This window comes from Aulostomus chinensis, chromosome 13 (assembly GCF_037954235.1).
Source record: "Aulostomus chinensis isolate RoL2024-O1b breed Wild chromosome 13, RoL_Achi_v1.0, whole genome shotgun sequence".
NCBI classification, from domain to species: domain Eukaryota; kingdom Metazoa; phylum Chordata; class Actinopteri; order Syngnathiformes; family Aulostomidae; genus Aulostomus; species Aulostomus chinensis.
This window is the reverse complement of record NC_141332.1, coordinates 10,049,436-10,075,000: the sequence shown is the minus strand read 5'-3', so window position 1 is coordinate 10,075,000 and position 25,565 is coordinate 10,049,436. Positions and strand designations below refer to the sequence as shown.

At 41.4% G+C, this 25,565-nt stretch overlaps 1 protein-coding gene across 3 annotated transcripts in view; it reads left to right on the top strand.

Moving 5' to 3' along the window:
- gria1a (glutamate receptor, ionotropic, AMPA 1a) overlaps positions 1 to 25,565 on the top strand; it is a 69,621-nt gene that overhangs the window by 11,867 nt on the left and 32,189 nt on the right. For all 3 annotated transcript variants that reach the window (XM_086223083.1, XM_086223082.1, XM_086223084.1), the window contains exons 3-11: positions 4,863 to 5,102; positions 8,771 to 8,955; positions 13,831 to 13,884; positions 17,354 to 17,512; positions 18,379 to 18,546; positions 19,485 to 19,589; positions 19,701 to 19,811; positions 24,245 to 24,451; positions 24,607 to 25,052. In XM_086223083.1, the coding sequence (XP_086079209.1) occupies positions 4,863 to 5,102; positions 8,771 to 8,955; positions 13,831 to 13,884; positions 17,354 to 17,512; positions 18,379 to 18,546; positions 19,485 to 19,589; positions 19,701 to 19,811; positions 24,245 to 24,451; positions 24,607 to 25,052 (1,675 nt within the window). The remainder of the gene's footprint in view (positions 1 to 4,862; positions 5,103 to 8,770; positions 8,956 to 13,830; positions 13,885 to 17,353; positions 17,513 to 18,378; positions 18,547 to 19,484; positions 19,590 to 19,700; positions 19,812 to 24,244; positions 24,452 to 24,606; positions 25,053 to 25,565) is intronic.

The following is a 25,565-nucleotide window of genomic DNA, read 5'->3' as shown; positions in this document are numbered from 1 at the left end:
CTTCTGACCTTAATGGTGCACAGGATAATAGCATGCAAGTCCCAGGGGAGGAAAATAGTAGAAACCTCATGTTCCTACTGTGCGTGTTTGTGCAGAGGCATGCTGGATAACATGGATATAAACACCCTTCTCAGAATTTGTGGTTCACATATAGTTGCAGTAAACCCAAGAGTATATGTGTTGACTACGATGAAATGAGTTGAAAATGAGAATGAATTGAAATTGCTCAACCCCCCCATATTGATTCTTACAAACCTCTTTGTTGGTGCTCCAAAAGTACTTTGGAAACAGTTCTGTGACTGTGCTCGGTAGAATTCAATTCGGCCATATTGATTCTTTTGACATCTGAAGCAATGCAGAGACATTGTTAAAAATAAAAAAAAACCATTCACAAATACTCTTCCTTGTAACACCACTGTTTAACACACACAGTTGGAAGTAAAAACCATGTGCAGCTCCATATATATGCCCGCTTTATATCTCACAATTTTTTTTTCCTTTTGCAAGTGTAAAATGAACAACGTTTAAAGCTACAATTCAGTTTTATTTTTCTTGAACATTTTGTTTTATGTAATTCCATAATATCTGTCAAATAATGCTGCTGCATTTAACTGTCAAGCTAAAAAGTGGGACCATGATATATATATATATATATATATATATATATATATATATATATATATATATATATATATATATATATATTTTTTTTTTTTTTTTTTTGCAACCATCAAAATTAATGATGCCTCTCAGTAGGATTGTGCGATTATGGACTAGGTTTTAAAGATTGATGGCCACTATGAGGGATGCAGCCTTGTCTAGCAAGCCTCCCATCATATGCACCTTCAGATGCAGGAACAACTGTCACAAACATCCTCTTTGTGCAGCAGGCACAGACACTTCTGTCATTTGATATTTGGCTCATACTAAGCAGAGGAACAGCTGCGGGGTACAGGAAACCGAGAGAAGGGGAGACAGTAGCTGTGTGAGTTGTTTCTGACAGCTCCTCCTGTTGTTGTACTCCCTTTAGGATTTTAGTTGTTTTCTCTTCTCCCGTGACTCAAAACTGTTCAGCCACGCTGTATGTAAATTAGCTTGTTGTTCATTCATAGGTGAAGTTTAGGAAAGTCAAAACAGAAAGACTTGAGAGGCAGAAACAGATTAGAAGTTTTATTCCTGATAGGATCAGCAGTTACAGTTTCATGATGTAAATGAGGTTAACAGTCAGCAGTATTTTGATATATGCCCCCATCTGTAACGTGGTATGAAGCGGGACCCTAGCAGACAGGAGACAAGGGGGCATGGATCCTGTAGGGACCAACTGGTGGTGGTGGGTCAGAGGAAGGGGTGTGAATGTCCTCTCACTATTTGATATTCATGAAGATGATGTACTCAGTGATCATTGGTTAATTATGTAGAAATGAATGACTAAGCTATAACAAAACCAGGAACTGTGTTTGCACAGCTGTTAAAGACTAGAAGTTGCTATGAGAGTCTTCCTGCTAGAACTTAGCTCATCATCATTCCAGTAGTTATTTTTGCGTTGGTATGCATTTGCTGATATATATATATATATATTTTTTTTGTATTTTGGAAATGATTGCAGCTTATTTCCAGTGTAAATAATAAAAAAAAGAATGCAGCGGCACTGTGCAGTGTGCTGTGAGTCTTCCATTATTTCTGAAATTGTCTGTGGATTTTGCAAAGCCAAGTCTGTTTTGCAAACTCACCAGTGAGGTGAAAACTAATTATGTCCAAATATTCACACTCTTCTGGAAGTCTTTTAGCAGCTGTGTTACTATGATGGCTGCCAGAGAAAGCAACTGCTGCCTCAGCCTCAGCCCTGCTGCCATAGCAGCTGTAACCGTGGTGAGGAGACACAGAATGCCAGGGTGGACAGGTGTTGATGGGGGCTACAAGATCACATTAGGTCTCTCAGCTTTGCTTCTCGTGTCATTACACCATGTGGAGTGACAACTAACAAGCAACTCACACACTTAACATGCCTCACCTCTACATAGTTATCCAAACAAGACCACTGAGTTACATTAATGTTCTGTGTCACACTCACCTCCATTAGACAACCATGCTTCTCTTGCCAGTTCAAAGCATGAGGTCTTGGCATCACAGTTGCATTTTTTCTTTCTTCGGTCACACATACTGTAGGTATGGAAAATGACTTGTATTGGTGAAATCTGGTAACCTGCTGTACAGCAGCGTAATGTGACACTGAACAAAAGTCAAACAAGCCCTTATTACATTTTATTCAGGTAGAACATGGAGGCCACCACTAAAATTGGTCCTAGAAAATTGTGAGGGGAAATATAATGTGTGGTAGTGGAACGCAATAGCTGCGTGAGTGTCCATTTACTAGCAGGAGCGTGTGCAGACCGTGAAAAAAAAAAAAGATAGTTCTGTTACTGAGTCAGTGTGGCGAGGCGCAAAATGTCTATTTCAGGGCTTGCTTTAAGTAGGGTGAGTCACCAGGCTTTTGGAGCACTAGAGGCTGCATATGTGTGTGTGCGTGTGTATGTGTGTGTGTGTGTGTGTGTGTGTGTGTGTGTGTGTGTGTGAATGTGTATGAGTTTGTGTGTGCATGTATTTTTATGCGAAACCACTGAATTTCACTCTCCCTCTATCTCCTTCACACACACGCAAACACACGCACGTGCCTGCCTAGAGGGTGCAGGTCTGTGACAGGTTAGGCGTTTTGGATACGGGCCATCCTCGCTGTCTTTGCCTCGGCTGCTAGCAGCGAGCTGGCCCTCGCGCAGGGACAGGCAGCGACTTCAATCTGTTTGGTAAATACTGAGATAAGTAAGGCCCACCCCAGTGCCACAGCAGAAATAGTCCAGCCCAGACCTGCATGTGCAAAGATAGCAAGCTGCATGAAAGAGGATATACCTAGCAAAGAGGAGACATGATCATAAATTAGCTATTTAAAGGTATTAGATGATGTGAATAAAATCAGAGTGATGGACAGACAATAGGCAAAAGGGAAATGGAGAGAGAAAAGGAGAATAGTAAGTGATAGATAGAAACCGCCTCCTGCTGCCAGTGAAATGTCAGTGGAACCCCGGGGATACATTGATTAACCTCTCCATCCCTAATCTGTCTTCGCCTCCTGTAGCCAAACGCTCAGGCTGCTGCTGCACACATGACAAATCAGCGACTGTAGCTCAGTTCACTTCAACTTTTAGGGTTTTTTTTCCACGCCAGACATTTTGACATGTCACAACAGGAAAAACATGAGTCTTTATAATTAAATTAATTATTAGATTAATTAATCACGATTCCATTCCGATCCAGTCCACAAGTGTATGCCAGCCTATTGACCCGGGAGAAGCAGGATAAATACAACATTAATAGCTTTTCTTGCTATGGAAAGCCGGCTCAAAAGTTCTGACATTTAGGAATATCAAAATCTTTCACAATTGTCTCAAAATAAGAACACAAAATGTCTTCCAGACACATTTTATTTTGTCTTCACTTATATTCCCTTGCAAAACCTTGAGAAAAAACTCGAAATATTTCTTCCAGCAGTCCAGAAAGTTCTTGTGCAAGAAGTTACCATCACTGTGCATTAAAATACTTTTTAGTTTAAGAGAAGATATGGAAAAACATTTTTGGGGGATAGTCGAGCCTTGAATAACAATTTTATATCACCACTCATAAACATGCAACTTTGCAGGATTCTTTTTTTTTTCTTTCTCCCAATCAGCTCTCTCTAGAAGTTCACACACCAGTTTTGGGATTTGGGTCAAGACCCATTGCTGGCCAGCTTAAAACTTCAATTTTTCAACCATTCTGTTGAGTTGTTGAATGTGTGCTTTGGGTTGTTGTCATGCCAAAAAACAAAAAGATGTACATTTGCTGGAAAGTGCAGCATAAGTGTGTTCCTGTCTGCAAAGAGCTGCGCTTTTTCATGTCACGATGAACTTAATAAGCCTGCAGCTGGGCATGTCAAGTGTAATCTGCAGAACCAGCAACTGAAAAGAATAATTCATTCATAGTCGCAATTGAGATAAATCATCAAACCGCAAACGACATTAAAGGGAATCAAAGGTTTACAGATCAGGTAATGTGATGTCATTGGCTTTGATGTCAGATGGCTTCATTTCATCTCCTCATAGAATGTGCTCTACAAAGACTGGGGCTAATCAATGAAGGTGTGTGGGATAAGATTGAATTTTCTATCAATTGTTGTCTTCTGTTTTTTTTCCACGATCTTCATCAACTTTGCAAACTTCTGTCTCTCTCTCTCTCTCTCTCTCTCTCTGAGTTTCTTCTCTGCGTCTGGTTTATCATATAAATTTATTATAAGCCTTTTTTATGCAGTAAAACCACGATTCACTGATTCATTTAAGGTCATGAATGCTGTAAATTGAACACAGGCGACTCTTTTATGTTACTCTACTTGCTGCAGCTGTGGGATAGAATATGTCCAGTCATTTCTGAGCATTATTCATTTGCAGAATGTGGGAACATTCCAAGGAAAAGTCTAATAGCATTAGACGATTAAGTGAGAACATTTTATCGCCGAAAAGTCAAAAGTCCAGCTTCACTGTGACATCATGTTGTTCAGCAAAAAAAAATAAAATAAAATCACTTCTGGCTATTGTGGGAAGGAATGTATGAAAAAACTGGGAGACTAAATTCAGGTTTACTTTTGTCCAGCATACATTTTACACATACATATTGAACAATTTTGTTAAATATTCTGATAGACAAAAAAGGTTCCACTTGCATTTCGTTCTACAAGTTTTCTTAATTCTGTATTTAATCAGTGTGGGTGTTGCAGTGTTTGGGGCGAGGACATTGTTCATATTCCAATTCTGTCTTTTCTCTCTTCTCCTTTGCAGTTTGCTCCCAGTTCTCCAAAGGTGTGTACGCGATCATCGGCTTGTATGACAGGAAGACGGTCAACATGCTCATGTCCTTCTGCGGCGCTCTGCACGTCTGCTTTGTCACTCCGTCCTTCCCGATTGACACGGCCAACCAGTTTGTCATCCAGCTGCGGCCTGAGCTGCAGGATGCTCTGGTGGGAGTGATCGAACACTATGGATGGACCAAGTTTGTCTACATGTACAGTTCTGACTCAGGTAAGAACTTTTTTTTAATGATTTTTTTTTTACAATTTAGATACAAAAACTTCTAATTGCCTTGAAAAACTGAAATGAAATATGAAAAATTGATTGCAGCACAGAGCTGCGGGGAAATTGTACACTGTTTTAAATAGTGACACACCAGCTGAAGTTCTGGGCCAATAATGATACTGATGTTTCAAAATATAATTTAAGCGATGCTGTTTGGAGAAAAGGTTGCATGAAACAGATATCTCTGAGGATGCTCTTCATTCATGACTGGATGAGTGTGTAAACTGAAATGGAGCTCAAACGATGTTGTTTGATTTGGGTTTCGATGAACTTATTCAAGCTAAGCTGTGAAGATGCATCTGTGAAGTGGGATGAGAAACAGACGGATTCAACTCTAGGATATTTTTAATAATGCCCTTAATTCAAAACTTCATAAGAGTAATCACAATCTCATCAGCCTAATTAGATCTATGAAAACAATTGGTATTTTCATATTTATGAATGTGAAGCGCTTCCCCTCTTGCTTTGTAGACAGCCAACCACGAAGCCAGCTACCATTAGTCGTCTGTTGTATTGTCACGGCGACAGCAGTGGGGTCAATCATACCCATTGTGGTGCAACGCACAGCCCTCAGAACATTTATTTTAAGGTTGTCATCTTGGTATAACCGTCTTTAAAACACTGACCTACCAGATAAGTCACAAAAGATGATGTTTTCATTGGACAGTGCTTCGTTTTTGTGTCATTAGTGGGGAAAAAAAACACTCAAAGGAGCTGTAGTGTTTAAACATTTTAATAACACTTCTGCAGAGGCGGACAGAAATAAAGCAGCACACCTGTCAACCCTCTCTCCCTCAGCTCTCTAGCCAATCAGCTCTACCCATCCCATAATGCCACACCATCTGTTCCAGGTGCCGCAGAGGGTGTATTTGGTGTGCCCACAAGCATACACTTTACAGCTTTTTGCAAGTATTCACATGCATATGTATGTATGTAGCCATCTTCTCATGTTTGAGACGTATGTGAGACAAACACAGCCAGCTCAAGTCAGCTTTGGGAGACAGATTCCATCGTGTCTCTCTACAGAGTGAGCTAGCGTCTGGTGACAGCTGGGATTTCACACTAGTCCTCGACCCCATTGAAGCATGATGGCCGTAGCACCACACGTCCCACACATCTCTTTTACTTCTTGTGATCCCTTCATTATCTACTCACTGGTGGGCAGTGTGTGCTCATGTGTGTCCATGTTTTGTATGCACGTGCGCGCGTTTGTGTGAGTGTGTGTGTGTGTGTGTGTTTGTGTTTGTGCAGTCACCCCTGTATGACTTAGTGTTAGAAATGAGCCAGTGAAATCCATATCAGTACTCCTCTGTTGCCTGGATACTACACTGAAGTCACCCTTCCTACAGGGTTATTTTAAGCCTTTAAGAAAAATCATATTTAGTTATGAGGAATTTGTTTGGCATGTGTGTGTTTGGCATGTGTGTGTTTGTGTGTGTGTGATTGCTTGTGCGTTTGTAAGCATGCAGTATTTGTGGTCTTCTTTCTTCCTTTTCTGCTCTAGAAGTACATCTTCGTGATTGCAAAAGGCCAAATTTTCACATCTCTCATTGAATGAATTCACATTAGATGTGGAGTTTTAGACACAATTTTTCTCTAATTTGAAGGAAAGATCATCCAAATATACAGTGTGCATTAGCAACTCTTACAGTGGTCCTGCTGTCGTAGCATGCAGCATCCACTAATAAAAGTGCCACTTGCTTTTATTTCTAAAAGCCAAGAATAAGGAAAACACATTTGATAGCCCATTAAACCCCATCATAAACAATAACCAAGAAATGGTTTCCCAAAGTGTTATTTCCCCGACTCTTGATTGCCTGGCGCCCAGGTCTCCGTGTATTGCCTCTGGCCAGAAGGGTGCTTATGACAGCTAGATTCCATTCTGATATTATTCTCTTCCAGGATGCCTTTAGAGACCATTTCTACCTTGGCTAGTTCTATGAGCCTCCCTGTCATACCACCTCTGATTTATAGCAGTGCATCAGCTGCATAGTCACATTCAAAATAAAAAAAAAATAAAGGGTATTCAAAAGGAGAAACAGCACAGGAGATTTAAAACATAGATAAAAGCAGAAAAGCTACAATAATAACAGTTTGGAAAGTTGACTCCAGGTCTCTGTAATAAATCAGTGCGGAACATTCTCAACCCGAAGCGTTAATGAGATTCAAACACCAGTTTTATCCTGTCTCGAGTGCTGCCCAGCTGTATACTTAAGTGTGGGAACATTTCTTTTTGTTTTTCTGCATGTGTACACGATGTAGCATCTAATTAACAGATACATAAAGATGTGAGAAACGAGGAAACAAAAGAATGCAGCAGGGGGGAAAAATGAAACTTCCGCTGTCCGAGGGGCTGAATTGCTGCCCTCCGTTTGAAATCATTTGGCTCTCGCCTCTGGACCCTCTGATCAAATTCACAGCCGTGATTAACTGCCTCTTGTGTTACCGTGCCTATCATCAGTTCCTCAGCTCTTGTTAAATTTTTTTAGCACCGGAGACTACAGTTATTCACTCACGAGCTGCAGTGAGAGAGAAGGCACCATACAGTACATCCCCACGTCTCCTTCCAGTAACAGTGTTCAATACGACGACCCCAGGGTATCTTCTTCATTCAATCCCCCCATTTTTCCGCTTGTCCTGCTTATTTACATGCACTGTATTGTGGGCATATATAGAGGTAAAGTGTCATCCGTCTTTTTATTTCTTAATGACTTGGTGTCAAATAGGCGGCATGGATTGCCTGGAGAGCAGCTGGTACGCATTCAAGTCAAGCCATGCAATCATGTCTCGGAGGCTGGGACTGCATTTCTCATTCTTCTTTGACAGACACTGCGCTGCTGCTGCTGCTGTTGTTGTAGGGAAGCCATTTTTATATTTCCTCAATATGCATAAAATGCATGTCAGAGCATGAGCAAACAGGCACTGGGGATATGCAAAGCATGCATAGGCAGCTCACTAGTGAAAAAACTCGTATATCATGTATGGATTTCTAAAATGTGTAATTCATGTAATCCATGTTGGTCTTGACTTTAGTTCTCTGTTAACCTGAGAGGAATGGGACTGGTTGAGTGCGAGGGTAAATGGGGGTATAGAGCACTGAGTCAGATTGTAAATCAGCCCTCCAGATCAGTAAGTTCTCCAATCGTCTTTTATTTCCTGTCTTAGCATGAGCACTTAGCTCATTGTCATCTCAATCTTTTCCCTCTATGATGGTGAAGAGTCCAGACAGTTTATCTGTGACAGTGTAATTGAGCAGCACCACCTGTAATTTGTTCCTGTAGGGTGAAAACCTGGCTGTGATTGTGTTGCCTGCTATGATGCACATAGTGAACGTAATAGTGGTGATTATTTCGCTGTAAGAGCTGCAAAATCACTCCTCTATATGTGTGTGTGTGTGTGTATGTGTGTGTATGTGTGCGTGTGTGCGTGTGTGTGTGTGTGTGTGTCCCAGTCGATACATTTTGACACTGAAGCTACAGAGGAGATTCTTGTGGGTGCATTTGATTTTCAGAACTTCCTTTAACCACACACTGTATGAGATGTTCATGTCAAGTAGATGAATACCAACAAATCCTGCATTAGTTCCTTAATCCTGCCTTCCCTGGTCCGTTCAGGTCTGTCAGTGCTCCAAAAGGTTCTGGACACAGCAGCGGAGAGGAATTGGCTTGTGACCTCGGTTAACGTGGAGACCATGACGGAGGCATCCTTCTTGAAAGTTTTCCAGGATTTGGACAAGAGGAAGGAGGGACAGATTATTATCGATTGTGAGACTGAGAGGCTAACTGGCATCCTCAAAAAGGTAAAGAGCTTCTCTGTCTTTTTACCTTGTTCTAGAATGCAATTTCAAGCCATTAAAGATACAGGTAACTACTCCAAACAAAATCAAATCATTCTTTACTTTATATATAGGGTGGCATGGTGGTGCAGTGGTCAGCACTGTTGCCTCACAGCAAGAAGGTTCTGGGTTCAAGTCCCGGCTCGGGCACAAGATCTTTCTGTGTGGAGTCTGCATGTTCTCCCTGTTCCTGTGTGGGTTCTCTCTGGGCTTCCTCCCACAGTCCAAAGACATCAAGAGAGGACGAGGCTGATTGATACTCTAAATTGACTGTAGGTGTGACTGTGAGTGTGAATGGTTGTCTGTCTGTATGTGTTGGCCCTGTGATGGACTGGTGACCTGTCCAGGGTGAACCCCGCCTCATGCATGAAGGCTGCTGGATAGACCTGCGACCCTTAACAGGATAAGCGGCAGAAAATTGATGGAGATATATATAAATATATTCTCGAGTCAGGGGATGCTAAATGTCCCAAATGTGTCTCTCAATACTGAGGACAATCTCCCAGGGAATAAGAAAATTACCTTAGAGAGTTTTAAGAAAGACAAAATTCTATTTAGAACTAATCCATCATTTTTAGCACAGACTTTTGAGTTTGGGCAGTGACATTCAGAAGTGGTGTACCTGTAAACATCATCCTACCAGGAACACTTGCATCGTAGTTTAACCACAGATGAAAACTCCCTCAAAGTTTCTATATGTTTGTCAGATTTTTTTGCGAAACATGTTTATTAGTTTTATTTGAATCTTTCATCCAACATCTCAGACAAGGAGCTAAAAGGACTCAAACGCAGATACACAGTTCAGGTTGGCGTCAGTCCAATGTAGCAGTTATACACGAGCAGGGAAAGCTGACGAGATTTCTACTGTATGTCGCAACAACCATTGATAAACAAGGTACGCAAACCACAACACAACATTAAATAGATGCCAGTGAAACAGGACTGGGCATCAAAAGGTGGTCAAATAGGGCAAAGATGGGTCATAAAAACACAATATAACAGGAAGGAAAAATACTGAGTCTAAAACAAAAAATTATTCACTCCACCACAAAGATAAAAAAGCAATAAAAACCACCCCCCCCCATATAAAAAAACCTGTTTAAAAACGATAATCTGTAAGAATTAATACATGTAGATCTTCTGACTCGATCCTGTGAGGTGTGTATGAGGTTACTGGAGAGATTAGCCTGTATAAAGCCTTTTGAAAAGGGCTTCATTGTTAAAAAGATGAGAAGGGAGAGACACTGATAGTTGGTCTGCTGGCGTTTAGTCTCCAGAGCACCAAGGACAAGAGAGATAAATAGCGCACAGGTTTGCTATTTTGACTTGGTAATTCTGCTCACATCTGTGCTAATAAAAGGAAGAAAAAAAAGACCCCTGCTTTGGAATTGACAGTTCAACCTTAATACACTTACAGTATCCGGATTAAAACTCTTGAGACTGCACAACACGAACAAAGCTGGTTCTAGAGTCAATTCCATGTCTTGAAAATGATTCATCCCCCTGTGAAGGTCTTGTCTTTAAGAACATCGTGCATGTAGTGATAGAGCACAGTTATATGAACATATTTTGAAAAGTTCATTCTTAATGAACGTTCAATCGTAAACAACATTTTAACCAATGCTTGAAGCGTTATTAGCCAGAAGACACCTCTTCTGGGAAAAGCTAGGGATGAAGTCTTTATCTTTTCCTGTTTCTTCTTCTGTCGATGTAAACTCCTATTATGCTGTGTCAGTTACAAATGTGCTCCACTTTACAAGTGTAACAACTTTAATTGAGAGAAAAAGTGTATTCTGCCACTCAAGTGCTGACGGATAGGTGTCTTGAACTCATGAAGACTCACTAAGTCACTTCTTCGTGACTCTAGAATGAAGAAAGATCAGGTTACATATATTTAGCTTGAAGCTAGTGGTGACTGGCTACTGACAAAACTGTCCAAAATCATCCTTTTACTAACCCTCTAGCTCATATTCCAGTGGAATCCACATCTTCTGTATCCAGCTGTATGCTCAGTAATCCACACAAACTTACATTTGAGCTAAAAACAAACAACAACACTTTTGGCTCCGTGCTATCGTTAGTGAGCTTGGATGCGGCCGGTTCTTTCTGGACTCTGTGGTAGCTGTGCAGATGCAGTGGTGAAAATGATGACTTTAAGAGAGCAGGGTTTATTCAGGTATTAGCTTTTACACATGAAACACTCCACAATTTGACATTTTTTTCTTGCATTCTGCTTGTAGATGGTGCTTACATAACAATTTACAGTTGGAGTTTAATTCTATTTTTTCAGTATTTTTTCGTTCTATTGTTTCAGCGCATGATTGTTTAAAGGACAAAAAAACCCAACACACTCTGTTATACGATGTACATATAGGCACACACACACACACACACACACACACATTCAAGACTCCACATTCGTATATGGAGACGTGCTGCTGCTGCTGGTGTGAGTGTTATTGATGGCCTGGTGTCTACAGTTAAGGTTATTGCATCAGTTCTCCCCAGTTTACCGTAGCTGAGCCTGAGACTTTTTCCTTTCAGACGACCACCATCAATCACCAACATCTGGTCCCTGCCTCTGCATTGCCCTGCTTGTGCACCCAAACAATATTGAAAACACACGCACACACTCACACACACACACACACACACACACACACACACACACACACACACACACACACACACACACACAAGTTGCCTCTTTGCCCTTTAAACTCCCGCCATTCATCTCATTCATCTCGTACACTACAGAGATTCTCCTGCGATAATGTCACTGACAGTATCCTGAGGGTGACTTTTCGTGAAAAGCTGAGTGTTGACGTAATCTCCGTGGAGAACATTCGTTGTGATAGACGAGCTACTGCAAATAATATTTTCCTTCAGAGAGACAAAAAGTGACCTGTTCTCTTAGGGCTGAACTTTGAATGACATGTCAAATCTGCATGTATAATTAACAGCTACTCACATGGAAGGCATTTCCACTTGGCGGCCGTCTGTGGGAGTAACGTGTGTTTCCCCCTTCCATGTCCGGTGGATTGGTGTCATTGGAAGTGTGTGTCTACCCTCAGTCCCTCTTGTTTTTCCTTGCCAGAGGCTCAGCCAGGGGGCCTGCATTGTGCTGGGGTCACCATTAATAACAAATGCCACCTTCTGTAATGACCTACAGCACTGTTAGACACACACACAAACACATATATACACACATACACATGCAAACAAATGAATAAGATGCTCAAAGAATAAATGAGGGGCATGAGAGAGAGAGGAGTGAAGCTGAACCTGAAGAAGTCCAAGGAATGAGCTGCTTAGTCGCCGTGCAGCAGCAATTAATTGGTGCAGGGATTTAAATTAGTGCTGCCCACTCAGCCTTATTCTATGTGACTACCCAGTATGTTGTGGTGACACACACACACACACACACACACACACAAACACACACATGCAAACATTTGTACAGTAAAGCTTTATTTAGACAAGGCAGGAGAGTAAAGGGCTCCTGCTAAGCAAGGCTCTGACGAGGAAAGACGTGTTCTTGCTCTAATGCCCCATTTAAATGTCAATCAAAATTGTGTGAATGTGTATTTCATTTACAAACTAGAGAGTTACTCTCCCTCCATCAAAACAATGTCAAGTAAATGGTGTTTTCCACTACATCAAAATGGGGTCTTCATCTCCACATGCTAAAATCAGCATGCATCATTCGGCAGACAGACAGAGACGTAAGAGAAAATTTTACTTCCCTGGCAGTAATAAGCAGGTGTTGCACTCCACAGCTTTGCTTAAAGCACTTCAACCTGATGGAGCGCCAATGACCTATGACTCCCGCAGTTGGACAATGATGGCAGCAATGGACGAAGTGCAGCCTGGGAGAGCAGCACATGCAGTAACCCAGTACATTATGCAATCACGATGTAGCATTGAAGTTGACTATTGTGAGTCCTTTTAAATATTAGATGAAATCGCAGTTCTCGGGGGAGTGCAATCAGATACTAGAATGAGATGATGAGGAGAAGAGTGAACATCATTCTATGTCCTCGCCTTCTTATACAGTCGCCTCAGTCATTTTTTCAGGTTTTTCAGACAACGCAGAAAACTGGGGGCAAAACATCATAAGGAGTTAATTTAAGCAAAAAAAACTTCTTTTTTTTCAAAAAAAAATGGCTTAGGCAATTATTTTAAGAAAGTGATGATATGCAATAGTACACTTTCAGACTGATGAATAATTGCTATCTATACAGAAGGTAGAAAAGCTTCTCAGTGCTGTTATTTTATTTGAGTTTGAATTCCTTTATATTTCTACTGCTTTTATTGTGTTGTTTGACTCACTTTCCTTTATTTGACTATCCAGATTATAATTCCATGATCTCTTCAGTTTGGGTCTTTTCGATGACTGATATGCCCTTTGTTGTTTCTCCATTAAATGTTTTAAGTGAATTCATTAAATATGAAGCGTTGATGGTCACAGTTTAAGTGCTTCTGTTATTTTTTTTTTTTTTTGGAAGAGTGGGTGTCTGGCAACAAAAATGTAAGAAGCAAGTTTCAGTACATAATGTTCAAGATGCGCATTCCAACCCCCAGTAATTATCATTGCTAATTGACTCTTGAATTGAGCTCCTGCACTTTTATGCAGTTCAATTTCGTGTCGAGTCTAATTGCTCTGATTCCTTAGGCACCTACTTTCTGTATGTCCTGCACAAGGTCAAGTCCAGTGCTACTGCTGTGACACAGTCAAAACTGTCCCCCTCCCTCTCTCTCTCTCTCATGCAGAACAACCTTTCGCTGTTGTGTCACAGCCTTTTTATGCTCTGTTTCTCCTCCGTCTTTCTCTTCCAGATTGTTGAACAAGGCAAGAATGCAAAGAGCTACCACTACATCCTGGCTAACCTGGTAAGCAATGCTCATTGTATCAGTCCATCTTTATGAAGGGCCAGGCAGCCTTGTGTCTGTTCCCTCTTGTATTTGCCTCTCTTCTTTTTTCCTGGGGAAATATAGGTTCTTTTGCATGAAAATAATAAACCAAACATCTGCACATAGGCTCCTAAGCCAAACTTGCTTCAGTGCACTGGTGGTGTATTCGTGTAGTCCTTAACTAGTAATGATCTAAAGTTTAAAATTTAGAAATTCATAATAAATCAACTGAGTGCTACAGCTCTGTAATTTACTCCGAAAATTTAGCCCCTCCATTTTTGAAGTCAATCACTATTTAGCTCAAAACCTTTTCAATTTAGTACAACTATCTTCTCCTACAGTGTTTTGTTGAATTTATACCAAACTCGCTCAACTGCACTTTCAGACTTTGTTTCACAAATCATCCCAACGGATTTTTAATTTGTCCAAATTTGAAAATTTTGCTCATCAAAATGTTTCTCCTGTAAACAGTACTGGCAGTTCCGCTAAACAAAGTCTCCAAATTTCATTCAACTTTCATTTTATGGTCAATGTATTATCGAAAATTCAGAATTGTATCGCTAGAGCAGATGGGCTGCCTGAGAATCAGAAGGTGCCTGGTTCGATCCTCAGCCTCGTATGAAAGCCCTACCTCCCAATCAATCAGCGTCCATCTTAATGGACACAGGTTACAGAGATGCACTCTGAGTTTTTATTCCTTCCAATTTCTTTGATGGTTTTCATTCTGCTTCCCTGCATACTTTCTGGTGTTAATGATTGATTTCAATTCTGATATTACTTCCAATTTAATATAAAATTATTGGGCCAAATACTTCAGCCTGAAAGTGTCATATTTTATTTCCTTTATTCCCTCTACCACATTGCCGTTGTCAACCCTCCAGACAGTATTGCAATCCAGTAGTAGACTTACACAAGAGGGCAACCTGTGACAGCCAGCAACACAAATCTGTACAGACTCACAGCGACAGACAAAGGTCAGACAGTCAATATACCCTAAGCTCATATCCATTAGCTCCCTCTGTCTGCTGCCATTTTCTCTCTACAGACCCCCACAGCATTGTTTCGGGCTGGATAAATGCAACCAAATGAAGAGAAAATTCACATCAAGAGAAGCTGTCGTAACAACGGCATTAATATGCAGCTGCCGGCTTCAACAATTTCTCACCGCTGGGCTTTTAGATTGGCCCAATCGTTCTTGTCTGGCCTGATTTAATTTTAAATGATAAGGCTTGGACGGTTAGAACAGCTGATAGGCAAAGTGGCCACAGTCATTTATAAGGAGTCCATTAAAAGGTTTGCACAAAAATCACTTTCTCTATGTTCTTGCACCTTTTCAGAGTGTATTTATATGTGTAGACAGCCTCGATCGCTATGTCATCCACATGCAGCTATGCAGTACACAGATGAGTTAACATTCCTCCAGGGCTATGCTGCTACAGTATGTAGAACAATACATAGAACATAGGAGGACTATATAAAGACTCCTGACCTGCCAAGACAACACAGATTTACACTGAACTCCATGAAAATATGTAAAAGCAGGGCAAGAATAAGCACAAAAAAACAAAATAGGGCAATGCTAAAACAAGACAATAGGCCCAGTGAAGGACAATGGCCCAGTAAACAGGTTGGTAGTGGACAAGGTAGTTTGTGTGCTATGTTGTGGAAGGTCAATGCAGCAAAAGGAAGTTGGGGGATGTCACATGTATATACTTGGTTTGGTTCTCACATGCAGTAGCACAGTTTTACCACATGTCTGTAAGGGCTTTAACTTCAAGAAGTAAACCAAAACCTTGACCCCAAAGAAGTGTGTGAGTGTGTGTGTGTGTGTGTGTGTGTGTGTGTGTGTGTGTGTGTGTGTGTGTGTGCATGCGTGCGTGCATTGAAAAACCAGAGCATCATGTGAAAAAGAAGGATTTGAATAAATGGTGTGGATGTCATGTAAGAGAAGACTAGTTTTTATAGTAACTTCTTCAGCTGAGCGCACTGCATTAGTTTATACATGGAGCCAAGAAAAAAAAAACCTTAACCCTGTTCAGTTAAGATGAGGGATATTCACTCCCCGCCTAGCAAGACACAGGTATGTATATTGGAGAACTACTGGTGACATTTGCCTCCGTTTGTCTCCTGAAGCCGAGAGCTAACCTGTCACCATGCCAACCTCCCTCAAAACCCGAAGGGCGTGGATTAATTTGAATTTTAAGCTACTTATAAACCAGGCTTAAAGATGGAAGCTGTTGCTCAATCTCACATTTACTATAAGGACATGGAGATGAAAAACAAGTGAGAGCTTCAAATGACGTGAAACAGAAAAAAAACATCAAAGCCGAGAAGGGAGAAAAACGAGTTTCAGAAAGGTGTGTGTTGTCAGACGGATGCCTCGTGGGCAAGAGACAATCCAGAGAGGCGCCTTCTCTTCTCATCAGTCAAACCTTTGCTCTCTTAGACAAATCAGACAAATCTTCTCTCCCCCTCTGCTGCTCTGCCTCGCCTCTCTACTCCCACCCAATCCCACTTGTCTGCCTCCTCATCTGTCCACGATGACAGGCGTCCTGCTGAGACTCTGCCTCTCCTTTGTCCCTCTCAGAGAAACAACCTTCTCTACATAATAGTCAGGGGGAAAAAAAATACAAGTAGGAGATGCCATTACAGTAAAACAGCTTCTTTCTCCATTCTGCTCAGCCTCGCATTGTTCACAGCAGCCTAAAAGGTTTTGATCCTTCCATTGTTAACAGACGCCTATGAGGACTCAGTCTAGCAGAGATTAGCTTCGGACTACTCCAGCCATGAAATGAGGTTTTCTATTTTCTTTCTCACTACTCTTGTCCCTCAGGAAAGCCAAAGATGGAGTCTGCACAATGGGATAACCTCTCAGAGAGGAAAAAAGGAAGGATTTGCCATTTTCATTATGCAATTAACACTTGAACTTTTGATGGTGCAGTTAAAACACGAACATTCTGCAGAATTAATCTAATTAGACCATTGGTTCCCTTCTGTTTCAGCTTGTAAACCCTTCAAAGAAAGGAACGATTTGCACATGTCTACTGCAGATAATCAATTCTCTTGTTTCATAGGAATCATCTTTTTGAGATAAAACAATAAGTTAGAAGAAAAAATAATAACAACAAGAAACAAGCCAAAGGAAGCCTGCTGTCCAACTGTGTAGCATAACAATGCATTAAATTGATAAGGAAAAAAACAAACCTGTCTTACAAATTTATACTTACCCTTTTCTAGCTTTTTGACAACAACACAGAGTAAATTATAATGTTTTATTACCAGGCATGTATTTTTCTCATTCACCACAAGCCCAAAAAAAAAGACCAATGTAGTGACCCCTCTAATTTGTCCTCTGAACCTTGTTGGACCCCCGACAGCCTGCTTAGACCACCTGTCACAACCATAAATCTGTGTGTCTGACTTTCTGCCCATCCACTTCCTGTCTCAGGGTTTTCTGGACATTGACCTGACAGACCTGAGGAAGGGTGGGGCGAATATCACCGGCTTCCAGCTCGTCAACAACTCGGAGCCCACCGTCAGTCGCGTCGTCCAGCAGTGGATGGAATTTGACAACAAGGACTCGAAAGTGCCCAAGAGTGGTCTTAAAGTATTTATCCTCTCATCCTTCATCCTTTTGTACTTTTGCACCTCCTGTAGTTGAAACCTAGGCTGTATATTAATGATATAAAGACATATGTTGATAAGTGAATTTTCACAGAATGGGAAGTCGGTTACTTCAAGGTTTTCAATCCATATTGTTGGACAGATAGCACATGATCCTGTCTTTTCTGATTCAAGGTTTAAAATTTCTGTTGTGAAATGTATTAGACTGATTTTTATCCACGACCTGCGAAGTTAGAGAACTGATTCCAAAACCATTTCGAACTGAAGTACTCGCGCTACAGAAGGACTTCTATATATCAGTATATGAACGTAGCATCACTGAGGTTTCCCTTGCTTAAATGCCAACAGGAACTGAAAATAAGCTCCGTGGTCCACAAAAGTTGATGACACGTTTTGTTTCAAAAGATAAACTTCACAAATGAACTCCACTTTTGTGATTTTGAGAGTGTAAATGCAATCATTAGAAGAACAAAGCTATTGTTGTGCTTAGAACCAACTCCACTACAGACTTGATGGTGTTAAATGTCTCCTGTAGTCTCCTTTAGCGGCTTGTTAGGATATAAAGAGACATAAATGCTTGGAAATTGGTGATTTCAGTAAATACTGACATGCTATAAAACAAAAGGTTAAATAGACTAAGACAGTGTTAACCACTGAGCTTATTCAAGAATAGTTTCCCTGACTTTGAGACGAGGGAACTTGTAAGTAATGCTAAATCACTTCTGAGTTTTCGTATTCATTCCTGTGCCACATTAAAGCAATCCCATGTTGCTGCCCCTCTGCTTCATCAACTTTATCTTTTTTTTATGTGCTAGCTTAAGGTTTTGATAATCTGCTCTTTGTTCACAGTACACTGGCGCTCTAACTTATGACGGGGTGAAAGTCATGTCCACAGCGTTCCAGAATTTAAGGAGACAGAGGATAGACATCTCTCGCAGGGGCAACGCTGGGGAGTGTCTTGCCAACCCACCAGCTCCCTGGGGGCAGGGCATAGACATCCAGCGAGCCTTGCAGCAGGTCTGTGTGAATACTCTCGATAGAAACACACTAATGCACTCACACATGAACACACACAAAGCCAATATGCACTCACACAAATTCTTGAGTGGCACATTGGCTAACAGCTCCTGAATTGGGGCTGGCTGAACAAATTAGGTCTAATCCTGTCATGTAAAGTTCACATTAAGTTGTATGAGAGCTCCCTAGTACCAAATGTGACATCCTGGCGAGTAAACAAAACCTGCAGGCCATCACACTCAGCTGTGATCGTCATGGAATATGACACCAGCAATTGAGTTTAGAAATGTAATATTTGGCGATGAAAATGGAAACACTGGACTGGCTGCAAGACTTCTTGATCTCTTGCACACACAGACAAACTCGTGCAGGAAATTCTGTTTGTCTCAAGGAACAGAGGCAGTTAAATTTATCCCTCTAATCATGCAAAAACAACATTTTCAATTAAATCATTTATTGATTTAGCCTGGAAAACAATTTACAGCTTCAATAAATATGCAATTTATGTGAGCATACATGTAATTGTTTGTTCGTGTGTGCGTGTGTGTGCGTGTGTGTGTGTGTGTGTATGTGTGTGCAGCCCAAGGCTTTATCTGCTGAATGGCTATGCAGAGGCCTGCTCAGTGTCAATCCAGCCATCTGCCTGTAGATAGACTGGAGATTGAAGCTGTGTTCGCTCAATTAACTCCATCACACAGCCAAGACAAACACTGCACACACATGGACTCCGTCTGTCATTCACCTCCATAGGGACTTAGGCACAAATGAACGCTATACAAACATGTATGCTTAACATGCATCGCGTGTCAGGGCAACATGTAAATGGTTGCTCAAAGAAAAAGAGAAACAGCCTGTAGAATATAAAGCATCACGGCAGCCGTTACTCACCCTTCCTGTGGACACATCTTTCAGTTATTGATTTAATATCTCCATTACAGGTCCGTATTGACGGATTGACTGGCCACATTCAGTTCAATGAGAAAGGTCGCAGAACCAACTACACTGTTAGCGTAATGGAACTGGCCCCATCTGGACCTAAGAAGGTAATTTACACGGGAGCATGTTTAGATGTAGCTCATTTCACTTCATTCATGGCGATCAATATGCCAGATAAAGGTCCAATTTATGATTCCTCCTCCTCTTCCTCTCTATAGGTCGGCTACTGGAACGAAGATGAGAAGTACGTGACCACCGCCAGTTTCATGAGAGGTAGCAATGAAACCTACGGCCTTCAGAACCGCACTTACATTGTTACCACAATTTTGGTGAGTCTGTGTGAAATAGAAAGGTGGGAGAATTCAGGGGTGGGAGAAATGAGATAGCGTGAGACAGGGTGGCTTTTTTTTTTCATTTTCTTTTATGATGGAGTTCCTGAGGGTTCAGGCACCTGAAAGAATTCAGCTGACATCTGTGATTGTATCTTTCTCTTCTTCCTTCCCTTCCCAATCTCCTCTGTGTGCCAAATTCTCTCCGTCTGACTGGTGCCTGGTCAGAATCAAAATCAGAGGCAATTTCATCTGTTTGGGGGGGGGGGGGGGCACTGGCATGTGGGTAGAGTGATGCCTTGCAGACCTAAAAAAATACATATTTACTGCACATTTAGAAGGGAACACAAGGGCAACACGTCCACACAGCCACATAGTTTTTTTATCGCAAGAAACCCATTACCAGCATCAGAGATGTTCTGAGGCTGTCAAGTGTCTGTGTCCTTCATTTCTCTCCCTTCCCATGTTCTTTATTTGGCTCATAGATATCACCATCAGGCATGCCTGGCCTATATAACGGAGGCTCATCTGGCAGCAAGGTTACCATGACATTTTCTTGAAAGTTAGGAACATAGCTGTCAATACCTAGTTGGTTGCTATACAAAGGAGTAATAAAGACTGAAGTATATATTTGCAGGCACAGTCTGTGCGCAGAGATGGAAACATGTCAAAAACCTAATACCAGGGAATATAGCTTCTGTCTAAAGACGTCTTGAGCCCAGCAGTGGTTGTTTTGTACAGCTGGCGTTTTAATTTTTTTTTTAACTCAGGGCATCACTGCAGGCATGTAGTATAACTAATCTAGCAAGATGTGCAGCTGCTCCCCACTCTGAGGGTATCTATTGATGCCCTTAAAGAAACACTTCATGCAAAAATCCCACACATAACATTTTGGTGATTCCAGAATTTGGAAATAACATACTGCGTCTCATGAGCTTGAATCTTAGTTTCTTAGTTTTTAGCTCAGTTCAAAGTTTATGTGAACTATTGAGCATAAGGCTGGATAAAGAAGATGCGAATTTTACTGTATGATGTGTTTGAGAATTTATTAATGACCCTTTTATAGAGTTTTAATGACTGTAGGCCTCAATTATCTTCAAGATCATGCGGGGGGATGTTTTAATGAATTCAAGACACCCACAGTAATATGGAGTAACTGAAAGACAAATTCCACTTTTTGGGTGAAATATCACTGAAAAAAAATTCACTTATTTGATGTATTCTGGGCGGAGCCGATATAGACATCATTGAACAGGAAAAGCAACCCTCCAATCCGTGCCATTTTCTTTCATCCAAGTATCGTGTAGCATCAGCAGGAAAACAGCCGAACACAAATGACATTTCGAGTGATAATCACTTGATAGTACTGCTACATGTCGAACATAAGGGTGGTAAACACCAGCACCAGACAGGGAAAGCTTTAATTAATATACACTTATATCTCCCACATATTGCAATGCAAAGCCATAATGAGTACTTTAGTACCTAGACAAACCCTAACTTCAAATATAATCGGTTAAACTAATTTAACAAAAGAGCAACCTTGTCCACCAAGTTTGTTTTATTCTGGATTTAATTTAATGCGTCGCAAACGAAAATGGCCGCTTCTCTGTTCATCTTATGTGACTCCTGGGATAGCAGTGAGTGTCTGAACAAGGTAGCAGACTCCCAAAATGCACAAACAATTTGTCAATGTCCAAACACTGCTGAAATGGAGTTAATGCAGCATAAAGAACGGGCCAGCAAGGACCTCTAGAGACACTGAATGTGTATTTGAAACAAAATGACACGGGGCAGTAATTAATATATGTGATGTGGGGTAGAATTTTTAAATGCTACCACATAGTGCATTTGCATCTAAAAAAGTGCTCTCATGAAAATTCTCATTTAACCCGAAGGTTGCAGTCTCCTGCACACCCAAAATAACTCTCTCTGACATAATCTCCTATCAGTGTCCCCTTTTGCAGGAAGATAAATTGGTTCTCTGTCTTGGAACCTTAAGAGAAGAGATAAGATGGGAACAGTTATTAGACTGTAGGGTAGCAGTGGACTTTTTACACCTTATAACTTTTGTGCTTACTGAGCTGTCGCTTGAGGCAGCGTGTTGTTTTGCCAACATGTAGGTGTAAGTTTGTGCTTCCCTCCAATCCATGCTGTCCCAGCCGGAGCACGCACGTAAGCCTGGCTGCGCAGGAGATCAGGGCGAGTGAAGCAGACTGTGTTTAATGGAACACTCGGGCTGGTGCCCTTATGATCCTGACTTAATATTCAAAACAGGTTGTGACTGGACTATTAAAGATCTGTTACAGCATTGTAGGAGTTGCTTATTAATGATCTAGTTACTGTGCGCAGCTTTTGGATTATTTATTTGATAAGAAAATGGTTGCCTGCATGCAATATAATCTTTGCTCATGTCAGCTGGAACTGTTGTTTAAATTGGTACATTTTACTATTTGACCCATGGCGAAGCCAATCACAGTTCAGTCATGAAGTGTGATTCCTATGACTCTGTTCTGGGACTTCCCTGCCCTTCCACCTGCATACATGGAAAGCCAAAGGCAGGGAGAGCAGCAGCAGCAGAGACCCCCGAGGTACAGACTCGGCACCAGTGGTAACATAAGTGACAATGATTAAGTCAGATAGCATTTAAAAAGAGGAGTCTCAGGGGAGGTGGGAGCAAGGACTTGGTAGCTTTCTGCTAACGAATGTGAACAGAGCAAATGGACGACATTGTGATTGGGAAACAGGTCATTTAGTCCAGGTTATGTGAAATTAAATCAATGTATCCACCATTATACAGCTACAGCAGTCTGTATTATCAGAGCTAGAGCAGAGCTAGCTTCTCCTTGTTAGTCATCTGCTTACTTGGATGTGCATAAATAATTGAATCGTGGTTTTTTTGTAGACTTTTCCCAATTATATCCAACCAAATGGATTAAACTCTGGTAATGACACGAGTCATTCTGTAGGTACATTTTCACTGGATGCAAAATAAGTACCCAGAGTACTGGACGAGTCATCAAACAACAGCAATTTTGATGCAAATATTTGATATATTTTCTATATATATCAAGCTATAATTGAACAATCAACCCTTGGGCATAGGATTAAACTGGAAAAAAAATATAGATACATGTAACTTTTTTGATTGTGTGTGTTTGCACGCATGTAGTGTGTGACTGTTATATATTTTACATGGTTGGATGACGCTGGACCTCAGAGGATGTGTTCAAGGTTAATGAGACTGAAACTTGGAAGACCTTCGGCACGACATCCGTGTGTGTTTGTGTTCAATTCTGTTCAAGTCTACATGTGTGTGGATGCACACACATGTGTGTCTAACCATCCTTGTATCTGCAAGTTCAAGCATGTAACCGTCAATGTTCTGCATGCCAGACCTTTCCCTGGTCTCTCTCCCTGGGGGGGTTCTTTCTCTAGCAGTGAGCTGGGGGTTTCCATGTGTGACAATGATTGCATTTACCTCAGCTGTGAGGAGCAGGAGGACCCAGATAACTGTAACACACAGAGGGAACCCCCCACCAGTCTTTAGACCCTGATGAAATATGGTGGCAGGATTTGCTCAGCTCAGCACAAGCTTAGCCAGGAGCAGGAACGCATCAGCTCGTGGGGTGTGTGGCCCACATACTGAAGTACTGGTGGAATTTGTGGAATATAACACAGTTTTTCTAAGAGTGAAGCAAAGCCCCAGGTGTCATGTCAGCCATAATTTCAAGAAATGAACAAATGTTGGAATGATATAATTAGAGGACCTGCCTGGCCCCAGAGTAGAGGTCAGCCAGGTGGACTTGTCTGTTTTGTTGCTTGGCTCAAACACACACACACACACACACACACACACACACACACACACACACACACACACACACACACACACACACACACACACACGGTATGAACATCTTCTTAACTTTAACAAACCTGTATAGTACCTTTTTCTGTGTTACCAACACCTTTTTTTCAATGTGGTGACATCATCATAAACACCCACTTCAGAGGCTTTTGTGTTTGAATTACACACCATACCCTTAAGGAACAATGCAAAAATAATAGCTCATAATTTCATATAATTATCTTTTCTTCCCTTCAGAGCAACAACTATATCTTGGACCCTGTAAGAAATTCCAATGAAAAAGGGGACAAAATTGCTTATGAATTACTATGAAGCATAAAATGCTTTCTCTCCCTAATTTTTGAACAATAACATGAGTCTGAACTACATTCTAAGGCTTTATTATCAGCCATAATGCTGTCTTGCTGTAATTACCCTGACAAACTGTCCCGATGTTATGCAAGCTACTTGTTACAGTGTCACAGTGCATGTGTATTGCATTTAGTAACAGCGAAATTACTCATGATTTCACTTGATGTCAAATAAATTAAACAGAAACTCACATTTTTTCTGCGTCTGACAGGAGTCTCCATATGTGATGCTGAAGAAGAACCATGAACAGCATGTTGGGAATGAAAAGTACGAGGGATATATTGTTGAGCTGGCCGCTGAGATAGCCAAACATGTGGGCTACCAGTACAAACTGAAGATTGTGGCAGATGGCAAATACGGAGCCAGAGACCCCGAAACCAAGATGTGGAACGGCATGGTGGGAGAACTGGTGTATGGGGTAAGTGGAAAATTTAGGGTGACAGGAGAGGGAAGTTGCAAATATGTCAAAGTCAGTGAAAGACAACCCAGGATTATTTCCACTCTTGTATTGCAATGCTAGAATACGCTGAATGCATTTTCATTTTAATCTGCCTGCCTTTTCCTGTCCCTCAGAAAGCAGATGTGGCTGTGGCTCCTCTGACCATCACCTTGGTCCGTGAGGAAGTCATCGACTTCTCCAAACCCTTCATGTCCCTTGGTATTTCCATCATGATCAAGAAACCCACTAAATCCAAACCCGGTGTGTTTTCATTCCTGGACCCGCTCGCTTATGAGATTTGGATGTGCATAGTGTTCGCCTACATTGGCGTCAGCGTCGTTCTGTTCCTCGTCAGTCGATTCAGCCCATATGAGTGGCACGCTGAGGACTACGAGGAGGGAGGCGAGCCACAGAGTCCTACTCAAGCGTCCGCATCTAACGGGTTGCAGCAGGGCCAGACGAACACACAGCAGAACACCAGCCAGCAGAGTCCAGAACAGACCAATGAGTTTGGTATCTTCAACTCCCTTTGGTTCTCGCTGGGGGCCTTCATGCAGCAGGGCTGTGATATCTCACCACGGTAAGAGACCACAAATCCACCGATTACACTTAAAGTCCCTCTGTCTGCTTGGTTGTTTTTGATACACAAAAAGCCACTCATTGCCACCTCCATAAAATATATTCCGTGACTTTAAAATGCTGTTCATCTTTTACTCAGCTGAGCTTTTTTGTTCTATTGAAACTTGTCTCGTAGAGAAAAACAATAAAAGTTTGATGAGGCGCAGCAGATGGACGTGATGTGGCCATACTGCAATGTTTTCAGTTGCGTGTCACCAGATTTGCCAAGAACTTCTCAACCTGCAAAACCTGGTCCTGACTCCTCCAGATCCTCCTTCATTTCCTTTTCTATCCATCTGTCGTTTGTATCAATCAACTGATCTGTTGATCTACCAATGGATGATGGTAAATATTCAACCCCTGAAAGACCCATGAAGGATCTTGGTGTCACTCTTGAGTGTGTTGGTTCCCCTTGAGTGCTCTCATGTGCTGTGGTATGAAACCATTCTCAAAAGGTCACCAATTAAAAATCTCA